The sequence below is a fragment of the Hydra vulgaris genome, chromosome 06 (genome assembly GCF_038396675.1).
Source record: "Hydra vulgaris chromosome 06, alternate assembly HydraT2T_AEP".
Classification (NCBI taxonomy): Eukaryota; Metazoa; Cnidaria; class Hydrozoa; order Anthoathecata; family Hydridae; genus Hydra; species Hydra vulgaris.
The window spans coordinates 58621993-58636948 of record NC_088925.1 but is presented as its reverse complement, the minus strand read 5'-3'; the positions used below and the strand labels follow the sequence as shown (position 1 = coordinate 58636948).

General features: G+C 28.9%; 1 protein-coding gene across 1 annotated transcript in view; it reads left to right on the top strand.

Annotated features, from left to right (window-relative positions):
* Nucleotides 1-11324, top strand: part of LOC105843119 (probable cyclin-dependent serine/threonine-protein kinase DDB_G0292550) — a 53522-nt gene extending 42198 nt beyond the window's left edge. Inside the window, exons 7-8 of the mRNA XM_065800556.1 lie at nt 7154-7632; nt 11234-11324. Of these exons, the coding sequence (XP_065656628.1) occupies nt 7154-7626 (473 nt within the window). The 3' untranslated portion in view covers nt 7627-7632; nt 11234-11324. The remainder of the gene's footprint in view (nt 1-7153; nt 7633-11233) is intronic.
* The last annotated feature ends 3632 nt before the right edge of the window (nt 11325-14956 follow it).

The following is a 14956-nucleotide window of genomic DNA, read 5'->3' as shown; positions in this document are numbered from 1 at the left end:
GGTTTTAAAATGCTGACTTGAATTCCAAAAATTTTTTCAAAAAATACAAAAATCATGAAAGAAAAAAACTTTTTTTGTTATAATAATTTCCTTTATACTTAAATAGTACTTGTCAAAACCCTCAGTTGATGTATGTCATGAAGCTTCTGCAGATGGTGATTTCAGTATTTTTATCATTATGTTATCAAAGATGTTTCATAAAAGACTGAGTTCACAAAAAAAATTTGTGTACTCATTTGTGTAATTTTTTTTTGTTGCTATTGTTTTTTAAATTTCAAAATAAGTAAATTAATATGTATGAAAAAAAGCGGAAAAACTTTTTCAATTTAAAATGTTTTAAGTAAGCATTTATTGAGCAATAATAAAAGTCTTTATATAAAATAAAATAAAAAAAACTAATAAAAATTATAAAAATTTTATTTTTGATTAAACTTTAAAAACAGTGCTTTCAAAAAAAATAGGCGCAGTAAAAAATTGAGGTCATTTTCTTTTTTAAACATTGTAAAAAACCATTCATATCTCCTAAAGACTTGATTTTTATTTTGAACAACAGGAAAACTGTTTCACTAAAACTAATATGTCAATAACATATTCATATTTAGTTACTTTTTCTTAATAATTTACTTTTTTCAAAGGAATACCAAAAAGATGCGGGAAAAGATTTTTAAATGATTTCTGTTCTACTTTCTTGTCAACCCAACATAATTATTTTATTAATTTATATTTAAGTTTAACAAATAAAGTTGTCGAGCAAAATAATGATTGACAGGCAACTTAAAAGATTGCAAATTATGTGAATCAGGAAAGCAAGATGAAGGAAGCGAACTCCAAAGAACTGATGTTCGAGAAAAAAACTAGACGAATAAGAGTTTTTGGAGCACTTAGGAACAGTCACAGAAAAAGGATAAGACTTAATTAAATGACAAGTAACACGAGAATGAATTAAACTAAATGGCACAATAGACACTTGCTCTTTGGAGCCCATTATAGTATTTGTAAAAAAGAGATAGAGAAGCAACATTACAACAATATGATAATGGTTGGCTGCAAGAGCAGGTCCAACTATGTTTACAATTCCTTTTTGCATCCTGTCTAAAAGGGAAAGGCATTATTAGAAGATCTGCCCAAGATATGACAACAGTATTCCATACAAGGACAGACTTGAGGTTTATAGAGATAAAGAATAGAATTTGGAGTAAGAAAGTTTAGCTAGTTTCTTTTTGTTATCCCGCTGAAATGTCTATGGGAAGTTATTACATTTTGTTAGCATCTATTGTGGAGTGATATTTATCTAATATCACTCTACAATAGATTAAATATGAAGACTATATATATATATTTCTATATATGAAGACTATATATATAGAAGTCATATGATTTCTAAAATATAAAATCCGAGCCAAAAATTTTATTTTTAGGCACTTCTTTTAGGTGTTCCTTTTCAATATTTTTTTTGTTTCTCATGATGTTTTGCATTTGTAAATTATAACAATACAATGCCACATAATGAAAAAAAAATCTTTATAATGAAAAGATTTTAAAAAAATTATCTTTGTGAAAATAAAAAAAACTGTGTGTGTGTGTGTGTGTGTGTGTGTGTGTGTGTGTGTGTGTGTGTGTGTGTGTGTGTGTATATATATATATATATATATAAACATTTTAAACAAAGTACTCACTACTTTGGTATCAGAGGTACTGAGGTTAAGAAAATTAAAATTATCCAATAGCAATTAATCCCCACCCGGTTTCTGTACACGTGAATAAATTCTACAATTAAAACTAACTCAATAAAAAACAATTTCACAGCGCATTTATCATGTTGCTCCACAGAAGAGTTACCGGGCGATATTATGTTGTCCCAAATCATACCATCTTCAATACCAGTTCAACTAAAACTATCACAAAAAGTATTTTCTAAGGAACTAAATTCAGATGAACAAAATGATATTAGCAAAAAATACGTCAAACGTATCATCACTGATGCAAACTAGCATGTCAGCAACACTAGCGGAGTCTTTGGACTGTCCAATTATCTTAACACCTACATCAACATTTTTGCATTGTTTGAATGTTTCTGCAAACGGCACTGGCAAGTTGAGTTTGTCAGACAGAAATTTATCAAAAGCCAAAACATTAAAACAAAAACGGGCAAAACCTAAACAAACTTTGCAACCACAATTCAGTCACAATAGAGCTTTGCTTAGAGATCCACCAACTACTGATTTTTCAGATACGCTTTATTACTGGGCCAACAATCCATGCAAAACCATGCCAGGTTAGCTAACATCCGAGATCCATCACTGTTTCCGCATATCATATGGTTTACAGAAACCTGGTTCACCAGCAATTCTGATACATCAATTGCTGGTTATCAACTACCTCGTTCAATTTCAATCTTAATGAAATGTTTTACAAACCCATTGAAGAAAGAAGTGCTGTAGCAGCCATTGCCCACAAGCATCCAACCGATCTTAAATTTTAAGAATGCCTCAATGAGTGCCATCTTACGCAGCTGGTTGCATTTCCAAAATATTTCCAGCATAGGGATGTAGCATGCTTGACCTAAATCCTTTTAGTTGCATGCTTGACCTAATAATCTCAGACAAACCAGACCGCTCCATAGATATTACTAGAGCAGATCATCTAGACGATACACCAGGAGGTCAAGTACATTGCATGATACACAGACTCTTTGCTTTGACGGGGCACAATACAACAACTACTCCGATGAAAAAACGATTTATCTGGAGCAAAGTTGATTACAATTCCTTATCAACCTGCATAGCATCTATAGATTGGATTCAAAACATTCAATGGAAGCTCTGTACATGAAAATTACCAGATTCTAGTTAAAAACTACAACGAAGCAGTCATTCCAACAACAACTTCATTGTTCTATAAAAATCAACCAATGTGGGTTATGCCAGAAGTACTTGAAACTATCCAAAAAAAAGAGAAACTCTGGGATAAATATATTGCAGCTGGTCGCGAAACACATGAGGCACTTCAAGAAAAACATAAACTTGCTTGCAAGTTAGTAAAGAAGACCATAAATAAGGCAGTAACAGTCCACGAGGAGAAGCTCGTCAAAGATTCAAAATCTTTCCCAAAAAATGTGCATGCTTATGTCAGAATTAAACAAGAAGTCAAAGGTTCTCTTCAATCAATCGAAGAGGACAATAGCACTATTACAACAGATATAAACATAATTTGCTCCACCCTCAATAACTATTGAGGGTGGAGCAAATTATGTTTATATCTAATTAAACTTAAACTCAACACCCTCAATAACTGAACCTGATGGCAGTATGCCAACATTTCACGATCGTATTCAAGCAACATGTAAAATTAACGAAAGTTGGTTCACAATTGCAGACTTTCAAAATCATCTAAGTAATCTTGAAGAAACTAAATCGATGGGTGTAGACGGAATCCATCCAAGTGTTTTACGTAACTGCGCAGCAGCATTTGCAATAGACCTTTAGAAAAAACCTAACATTACTCCCATCTTTAAGAAAAGGAGCAAACTTAAGGCTCACAATTATTGACCAGTCTCCCTCATCTCAATACCGTGCAGAGTAATGGAAAGAATAATTCCCAAACATATTATGGCGCATTGCGTAGAAAACAATCTAATCTCTAAGCATCAGCATGGTTTTCTTTGTAAAAAGGGATGTCTGACTAACCTCTTTGAAGCTCGCGATATAGTTACCGAGGCTATACACTAAGGTTACAGTGCAGATATTATCTACACCGATTTTGCTAAGGCATTCGATAAAGTCCCGCACAAACGTCTCTGACATAAACTGAAAGCATACAGCATTTACAATAAACTGCTACTTTGGATTGAAATGTGGCTAAAAGATCGTAAGCAACGTGTTGTCCTAGAAGAACACGTTTCTGAGTGGAAGAACGTCACAAGTGGAATTCCTCAAGGTTCTGTCTTAGGGCTACTACTTTTCATTTTGTTTATAAACGATTTTCCTGATAGTATTGTTAACAAGATATTACTATACGCTGATGACAGCAAGATTATTGGGATCATAAAGTCAGCATTAGACATCACAACACTTCAGGCAGACATTGACAACGCTGTTACATGGTCAAATACTTGGCTCATGCACTTTAACATAGATAAGAGTAAGGTGATGCATGCAGGTCGTCCAAAGAAACGTTTATCACATGAGTACTCCATGGAAACCGCCGATGGCATGCGCCACACATTTGCAACTACAGCTATTGAAAGTGACCTTGGAATTCTCATCTCAAACATCCTAAAAGTCAGAGCACAACTTGAAAAATTAGCTTTCACAACCAATCGCATGTTAGGAAAGCTCAAAAATGCTTTCCGCAGTAGAAACACAACTTTGTGTTGCACACTCTATATAACATATATCCGGCCACATCTAGAATTCATCATTTAAGCCTGGTCCCGTATCTAGAAACAGACATTAAGTTACTTAAGGATGTTCGAGACCCCGTCACTAAGACAAAATCATCTATCTGCCATTTTGATAAAACACAGCATCTGCAGATACTCAAACTTACCACCCTTAAAGAATGTCGTTTACGTGGTGATATAATCCAACTATTCAAGATTTTCAACAACATTGATGAAGTTCATTTTTTGGTCCCACAGCACCAATTAATTGGACGTGAGGTGTATAACCTGCGCGGTTATGACAAGCAGCTCAACCGTCAATTCGTAAGGGGATGTGAGGAGAGATCAAACTTTTTCACAAACAGAGTTGCGGTCCATTGTAACTCTCTTACACAGCACACTGTAAACACTCCAACTTTGAATACATTTAAAGATCGTATTTCGATGTGATAAACTGTTAAATCAGTATAGAGACTCCTGGAAAAGTCTCTTAATCAAATTAATAATTTAACATTTAAATATATACAAATATATATTTTTTGTTATTGTTACGGCATTATTGCGGTTAACATGTATTAATTTGGTTACTGAATATATTAAACTCATATATACAGTATTGGCCATTAATAACAATCCACCATGGTTTTTTTGATATTATTCGACTTTGATTGATAATAAATCAATGATTGTTTGACTCATTTCAAATATAAAAAGTGTAAATTGATGAGTATCATATTTTCTTTTAAATAAATATAGATTTTCATAAAAGTATCAATCGATGCGCTAATCATCTGCTTTTTTTTAACACTTACCTCATAATCTAAAATATTTATAATGGCCAAAATTAACTATCCACACTATTATTTCAAAATTCCTTCAAAATTGCGTTTGTCTTTGAGTAAAACTTTAAAGTTATTTGCAAATTAATAATTATTGTTAGAGAGTTTTTCTTAAAAATTGTTACAAATGTTTAAAAAGTTTGTGTAAATGAAATATAAAATTTAGCATCTAATTAGCAACTACAACATTTCAGCAATAAAAAAATCAAAATGACTGGAAAAACTATTGATAATATGACAAAATGTAAAATCATAGCTATGAATGAACAAAACATCTCAATGAGAAAAATTGCAAAACATTTAAACACAACACATCCACCTGTTAGCAGAATAATCAACCGATATCATGAATACAAAACAATTGAAAATTTTCCGCGTCCTCGAAGACCCACCATTTCAAATGAAAGAAATGAACGTTCACTTATTCGCATAGTGAAAAAAAATAGAAAGTTATCATCTACTGATCTCAGTCGAAAATGGCAGTATGCTTCTGGTGTTGTTGCTAGTGTTCAAACAATTAGAAGAGTACTACAAAAACATAATTACATGTGGCGAGCTGCTTGCAAAAAACCCCGTCTATCAAAAAAACATCAGAAAGCAAGGAAAAACTGGTGCTTAGCTCAAAAAATTTGGCCTAAGAGCATGTGGCACAACGTTCTTTTCAGCGATGAAATGAACATTGAGGTTGATTCAAGAAAAAACCGAGTAATGCTGAGAAGAATGCCACATGAAAGAATGCGCCCAGATTGTTCTATGTATAGAAAAAAACAAGGTAGTGGCAGTATAGGTATCTGGACTATGAAGGCATGAACTATGAAGGTGTCGGTTGGTTCAAACTTTTTGATGGCAGGCTTGATTCTCAAAGATATTTAGACATATTGGATAATTATTTGATGTCTTATATTGACATTTTCCGAAAAGACACGGGAATTATCTTCCAACAAGATAACGCTCCATGTCATACTGCTAAGATTTGCAATCAATGGTTTGAAGAAAACTACATTAAAGTAATGTCTTGGCCTGCCAATAGTCCAGATCTCAATTGCATAGAGAATTTGTGGTCTTGGTTAGACCACAATCTTGGTAAAATTGAAATAAAAGATCTGGACCAGCTGAAAGAAGAAGTAACAAAATTACTAAATAATGTTCCAAAAGATATTACTAAGAATTTAGTGAATTCCATGCCGAAACGGATCAATGAATGCTTAAAAGCTAAAGGATTGTCAACAAAATATTAATTTTGTTTTTTTTTCATTTTTTGTGTATTATAATTTTTTTTTGTTCTTATAGTTAGTTAATTTTGTTGATGTGGTTTGTTTATTTTGGCCACATTTTTTTTTGATACATATTTCAATATTTCAGTTTTTAATTTTTTTATTTTATTATTACTTTATAATAAATTTATATAGTAATTACTTGATTTATTTGAAGAAAAAAAAATTGAAGAAAAAATCTCTTTTAATTTTTAAAATATGTAATTTCAAACTTATATTCATACTACAATAACATGATGGAATGTTATTAATGGCCAATACTGTATATATATGTATATATATATATATATATATATATATATATATATATATATATATATATATATATATATATATATATATACACATATATATACATATATATATATGTGTATATATATATATATATATATATATATATATATATATATATATATATATATATATACACATATATATACATATATATATATGTGTATATATATATATATATATATATATATATATATATATATATATATATATATATATATATATATATATATATATATATATGTATGTATATATGTATGTATATTTGTATGTATATAGTCAAATTATATGTATATATGTATGTATATAGTCAAATATTTTTCAGTTTTTTTGACTCTATTCAATTGTTGAACTTATAAATTTTATAGATTTCAAAATGAATGAGAAGCTGAAAATAAATGAGAAGCTACAGTCAAAAGTAAACAAGCACATTAACATTCTTTATAAACTTAATATAGAAAGAGAGGAACTTGGAAAAGAGTTGGAAAAAAAAAGTAAAGCTATTGAAGAGGTTGCAATAAAATTACAAAACCTATGCCAACAGAAAGAAGAATTAAGGTCTGCAAATCAGAAAAATAATACTATACTTTCACCAAGTGAAAATTCATCAAAAAAAAGTTTTAAAAAAAAAATAAAAGAATGTTTAGAAACGAGCGCTTCAGATATTTTAAAAAAGAAAATTATAGATTGTTGTATGGGATACAGTGGTCATGCAATAAATAATTACGAAAGTACTCAATCAAAAACAACTTTGCAAAACAAAACTCTTTTACCAAATCAGTCGGATGAACTCCAAAAAGATTGTTCTTTATTCTTAAATAGTTTTTCAGCAGTTTCTTGACCAAAGGTAAAGTTTAAAATCTTTTCAAAGCTACATGAAATAATTAAAACAACCTGTTATTTATATGTTATAATTGACCTATTATATATAAACTTTTATATTCGTATTTAAATTAGGGTGACACAAAATAGTAAAAAGAAAGCCTATCAAAAATTTTTTTTTTGATTCCTAAATAGTCAGGAAGTATACAAGTGCTACATGTAAATTTGAAAACTTTGCTTTCTTTTCTCTTTTTTTTTTGCTCACTATAAAGCATGTTTTAAAAATACAAGATGTTTCTCAAATATTTAATTTCACAAGATATTTCTCAAATATTCAAAGACACGAGATGTTTCTCAATTATTTGTGGTCATTCTTAATTAGTTTTTGAACAGTTTAATTACAGTGTGATTTTTATGGGTTGTATTTTTTCATCACAATCCAATCTTTAATTTGTTTTTTATGTTTGATTACACATAGATTAAACCACATAAAATATACATTAAAAATAAACATTATTAAGAAGTAAAACTTATAATTTATAAAGTAGAAATTATAATTTACTGGTTATGATAATAAAAAAAAAGAAAAATATAAACAAGCAAAAACTACTGATAATAATTGTAGTAATAATGAAAAGAAAATTAAAAGAATATTTTAATGGTAAGGATGTCTAAAAGCATGTCTAGTATGTCTAAAAAGTATGTCTTAAAGTATGTCTAGTATGTATAAAAGTTAGAATAAAACGTTTTTCAGAATCTTTTCAAATTGATTTTGTTTATAATGGAGTAAAGATATTTTAGGATGTAGTTGGACTCAAAATGTATAAAAAGCTTCTGTTCCAATCACATAGTTTTTTATTCTAAGTTCCCTTGACAACAATAGTTAAGATGAGATGAGAATAATGCATTGTAAATATTCTAAACTTTACCGACATATTGACAAATTATTGAAAGCATACCATTAGCTCGAGTTTCTTTCTCGACAGCCACAAAATTGACTTTTACAATACGATAGAACTGTTTGACATTAATTAATTAACTGTTTGTAATTACATAATGTAAAGACATTACATAATGTAATGTCTGTTTGACATTACATTAGATTTGAAGAACAAGGCACAAAAATTGCCGCACTTCTGCTGTATAGGAGGATTAAACTTTATTATCAAAGGTTTTATTAGACACAGAACTTGAAGTAAGGTTTCTTATAGATTGATTGATGCAAGATAATAATATAAACATTGAGTACAGAAAAGCAATGATTCAATAGTTCTTGTTGATAAATGACCAAGAGTGCATGGTTATTTAAGTTAAAATGTGTGTTTTTTTTTAATTAAATGTGTAACTGAGCTAATAATCTTTATGCTAATTTATTCTAATTTATGCTGCATGTTTAAATGTTGAGTCAGAAGTTTTTGTCCCTATTAAAAATGGTAATTTTTTTTGGAATCAAGCTCAAAATATAGGTATAGTTTAGACCAGCATACCTTAGAGTAAAAATGAATATAACCGAGAAGGGTCTCATTGCAGTAACATTTTTGGCCAGTATAATGGACATTCTCAGCATTCAAAATCAAATCTTTTTATTGTTAGTGTAGTGAATTATCTTGGAGTAGGTGCTAGACAGCTAAAGTTAAGCAGAGGATCTGTCAAACGAAGACATTACAAATTTTTAGCAGAGGAAGGAAGCCAGATATGGAATGGCTATATTGATTTAAACACTGGTTAGAAGTTGGTTGTATATTTTGATGGTAAAATTATAAAGCATGTAAAGAGTATAGTAGGCAGACTATCAGTATCTGTAACTAACCCAGAGTCTGAGACCAAAAATGATTTTCTTTTTAGTGTCATACCAGTTGAGAGAGATGTGACTATAAGAATCTCCTAGAAAATTTTGAATTTGCTTTATTGTGGAATTCTATTCTTATACCACATTAAATAACTCTGGATGGAAATCTGGTGCATTAACTATTCTGGTAAGATTATATAGAAAACTATTTTTTTGGTTATTATGTAGGAACCATATTGCAGAGATAAATATTATTTGGGATTTTAAAGCAATTTCTAATGTTAAGTCTAAATCCCTTGCTAATGAATTGCTAAAAAAATTTCACTTGAAAAGGATAACAAAATTACATTCAAAAGTTTCAGTTGATGGTGGAAAAGTTTGAATAATCTCCTGAGTAAGTCCTTGTTGTTTTCTCTAAAAACTCATTTTGAAAACTAAAGAATTTGTTCCAAATGCACTAGAGCATGAAATTTTTTGCAGTCTTTTTAATGATCTAAATGCGTTTTAAATTGCTAAATAAAATAAAAATTTAATAAAATGAGATCATGAAGTTAAAAACTCACTTCAGAACAGCATTAGTAACCACACATTTATCACAGGTCACACCATTTCTGTTTGAAAATAGTCTTCAAGTCATTTCTTAGCATTAAATTCATACAAGCATTTTATTCAATTAGTTAGCAAGCTTAGTGTGACCTATGACTGCGCAGAAAGAATTGTTTGTTTGAAAACTTTTTTCACAGTTCTCACAATGAGGATTAAAGACAGAACATTTTTTGGTAGTCTGGGAAAATAGAAAACTAATAACAAAGGTATTCCTATCTAAACTGCTAAAGCTGAAACCTTGAGTTGGATAATTAATGTAAGATAAAGCTTTACTGTAAGATACTATTAAGTGTATTTTTTTCTTCTATGGTTAAACAAAAGTTTAAATATAAACATTTTTTAACTTGTAAAAAGAACATAAAGTTCAGCCTATTCTCATTATTTAAAAAACTACATATAGCACTTCTAATTGACAAAAGTAATTAAAATTTTGTATTTAACATAACTAATTATGATAGAACAGGTTTTGGTCTTTTTTAACTGTGGTTTAAGTTAAATTTTTTATTTTGTGTCAACCTTATGTGTGTTTGTGTGTGTTTGTGTGTGTGTGTGTGTGTGTGTGTGTGTGTGTGTGTGTGTGTGTGTGTGTGTGTGTGTGTGTGTGTGTGTGTGTGTGTGTGTGTGTAAATATATGACAAATTATTTTATTTGTTTTTAAATTTTAAACTTTTTCCACCATCCGATATAATTTTTTAAGCCAAACCCCCTCCTCCCATTTTTATTATATAAGATTTATCCATTTATGTTATTTGTATTTAACTATATAAATATATATAATTTATTTGATTACATAAAGTGTTGATTTTTTATATATAAAGTAGTTATCATTTTTGAAATTTTCAAATGATTCTGCTTCATTAGAGACCCAACATTGTACACTTTTGAATAATTTTTTTTTGATAATAAGAACTCGTTATATGTTCAAGGGTCTTGAGGGACCCCTAAAAATATTTGTAATTTTTTTAAGCCAGTGTTTTTATCATATAAAAGACATTAAGGGGGTGGCAACATATATTTTCATAAAACGTTGTTTGGGACACTCTTAGTGAATATAAATATTTATAAAAATAATGTATATAATTTTTATACTACTATACTATATATACTTACCTACTATCTATATTATATATACTTATCTACTACCTATATTATATATACTTACCTACTATCTGTGACTATATTTAACATGTATTATTTAATGCAGTACCTGGTTATTTTTATTTTGTTTTAGAATATCGTTGTTACAACAAGAAAAATTTAAAACTAATTAATGGAAAGTATTTACTTGTATCTATTTTTACATATATATATATTTTTTTTAACTTGTAGTTTGCATTTTTTGTACTCCCTTGGAACTATACAATACATATGATTGTGTGAGTTTGTTCAAATTATCTTTAATAGTTTTTAGACAGACTTGATTGATTTAAATATAAACGCAGTTAAACCATGTGATTGTTTGACGTGAAGATTCATGAACACATATGAATCAATGGCCATGTGGAAATTTAAGTTTCGAATAATATTCACATATATGTGGTTTTATAAAAACCAAATATATGTGAACCATTTGAACATGGTTATTGTAAATAATAAATTATTATATTGTAAATTCATTATATTATATAAAATCAGTTTATTAAGTTATTCAATACTTGTGATTTTACTAAAATATGACAGAACCAAGTTGGCAGTTTGAAATCAAATTAGCTCTCAAATAAAATTCAAAAACTTAATAAATTAAACATTTTTAAAAGGGTGGTTTTTAAAAAAAACTTTCAAAAGTTAACACTGATTTTGTATAAATATGTTCTATAATATAAAAAGACACTGGCCATCAAAAACTGTATTTTAAGATTTATTTTTAAGGTAGTTTTTTTACGATAATTCTTTATCAGCTTCCTTATATTATACAAAAAGTAAATTGTAAACTGTTTTTTATAAAGTATTTTTTTTTTTTTTGATTCTCATTAAAAAACTTTAATGAAATAATTCTAATTAAAAACTTTAAAAAAATGAAAATATTTTTTGTTAAGGCTTTTAAATTTATTTGGTTGCCAAAATATTTAAATAAATTGGTTTCATAAAAAAATTTTTTTTCAAATTCATTTTGCAGTCAATCAAAGTAAAGTGTCATTTGCATTTTAATAAAAACTCACAAATCTTGTGTTATTGTTTGTTGTCCTCATTCTTTGAAAGTTTATGAGGCAAATGTTCCATCTAGCAAGGCTTGGCGCGCCAAGGGAGCTTGAGCCAACCGTTGTTTTGACCTGGTTCTCTGTGACAGAGATCTGTAACTTATTGTCTGAGAGGTTAGCAACGGGAGGGGACAAATTTGTTAGATTTATGACTTGGGAGGGTAGGATTCATTTTCTTGTCGAATTTTTTAAAAAACTGATATTAGGAAATATCTTAATTTCAGTTTTTTAATAAATAAACTTTGTTATTTATATATATTGCCTCATAATATAGTTTAATAATTACACTAAATTATATAATAATTTGTTTATTACTTTTGTTTATTATTATTATTATTTAATGAATATGTATATTTAAGTATATGTATATGTTTCTATTTAAAAAGGATTTAAATATAATTTTGCAGTGAAAAAAAAAATTGATGTGAATGGAATAAAATGCAGAATGTTAAGAATGTTATTTAAATTCTAAAGTTGTAAAAACCACAAAAAATAAAAGAAACTTGTTTACAGAAATAACAGGAACACATAGGTAATATTACATATTTGATTAATTATACATTAACACAGATATTTATACACATTTGATTGATGTTCTCGTATGTGCTTAATACACAGGAGGGGATATTTATTGATGAGCGAAAATATTTTTCCGCTCAATCACTAAACAAAAATTTCTTTTCATTTTCATGATCAAATTAATAAAACTTCAATTTATTCCAAAATTTAAATTACAATATATATATATATATATATATATATATATGTATATATATGTATGTATTATATGTATCAGTCACTGATAGAAAAAAAAGTAATTGCTTGTAAAATTTTACCAAATAAAGTTGTTTACTGCTAGTAATTATTGCAATGCTGATATAAGTTTCTATATTGGCGGCTCAAGTCAATATCGGACTGGTTCATCTTATGATGCCCAGCCCAAAATTACAAATATTGTTAGATCTGCTCTAGCTGCCAAGCTGTCCCATTGTTGTAAGGTTTCATATCTTTCTTTTTAGTTGCTATTATGGTTGGTGTTATGTTAAATACTATTATGGTTGCAAGCAAGCATTTGCCTTTTTTTTCTTTCAACCAAATATAATATTGTGACTTGCCATTTAGCAAAGTTGCATCCTTTTACAATAAATAAAACATTCAGTATAATTAGGCTTTAAAAATCGTTGACCTTTAAAAAATCTCGTAAATCTTGATTTGTCAAAAATTAGGTCTTTATTCATTTCTCACTATAGTATAAAACTTATATAAGAATATTTAATCTTGTTGAAATATGATCTCCCCACCCCCTCCCCACCTACACACACACACACCACCACCACCACCCCCTTATTTAGATCTGGACTAAAATATCACTTCCCTGATTTATTAATTCATTCCCCTCTCCCTCTATTTGTGTTAAGCACGCGAGAGTACTATTTAAATGTTTGTGTATAGAATTTTCTAATTTTTCTTTTTCATTTTTTAATTTTCAACTTTTAATTATCTGCAGATGAATATAATCATCTATAATAAAAATTTATAACTTTACTATCTTTTCTAATATATGCTTAGTTGGAGAGGTATAGAAGAGAAGTGAGGTATAGGAGTGAACTAGAGGTTGGTTTTTTCCTGAAAACATCTCCCTCATAATGAACAAGCGGCTACAATTGTGTTCTTATGTTTTTTGTACAAGATGGGTGGGAATTAAAAGGTGAAATCAGATTTCTTCTGGAAATGGAAACAAAAACAATTGTTTGTTTCTATTTCCAGAAATTTTATAGCGACAAATTCTGCCCTTATAAGTCAGATAATAAATCTATTATTCCCTGCATTAAATGCAAGAAATATTTGCGTAAAGATGTAAACATGTGCTTTAACGTGTGTCGTATTATTGTCTTGACTGCAAGAAAAAAAAACTTTTCTTTTCCGTTCCGTTATTTTCTGTTCCGTATTTTCCTTTCTGTTCCGTATTTTTTAAATTTAAACTTAAGCCCGTTTTCCACAAGACGAAATATTCGCGCGAAGCGAATTTTTGAACTCACTCTGAACATTGGCAAACATTTGTAAATTCATCAAATAATGAGCAAGACTTGAATTGAGAATTTACAAATGTAAATGCAGACTGTCGATTCCGAAAGTTACACTTCATAAGAAGGTTTATCTTCAAGTGGCCACACGAAAATAAACCTTCCTATGAAGTGTTTTCTGTCTTTATATGTAAGATAATATCACATCTTACATATAAAGACAGAAATGTTAAAACTAATGCACTGAAAGAAATTTCCACATACTTCAAAGTAGAAGGTATGCTAAATAAGTAATAATTGCTTTTAGTTATACATACAGCGTAACCTTATTGCTGCCATTTTTATTGTTGACAACGAAAAAAAAGTAGCGCAAAAGAAAGTTAATGTAAATCAAAACAGCGTTTCGTCATAGCGAAAAAATTTGCCTCGCGCGAATATTTCGTTCTGTGGAAAGCGGCTTTATGTTGATTTCGTTTTAAGTTTCATATAAAAAATTGCATTATAGAAATAAAGTTAATAAATGTATAAAGGTTGTTATTATTTTAATTTCATATTTCAAGATTTCGGGTCATTAAGACCCAAAGAACAATAATTGTATAGAGTAAAGTGGGGCACCATAAAATATTGTAGAGACATTTTAAGAGTTGTGACAACCACTTTCATATGGTAAAACAGTTGCTACTAGAGCTATGTTTTTGACACTAAAATGATCATTTTATATCATTAGACATG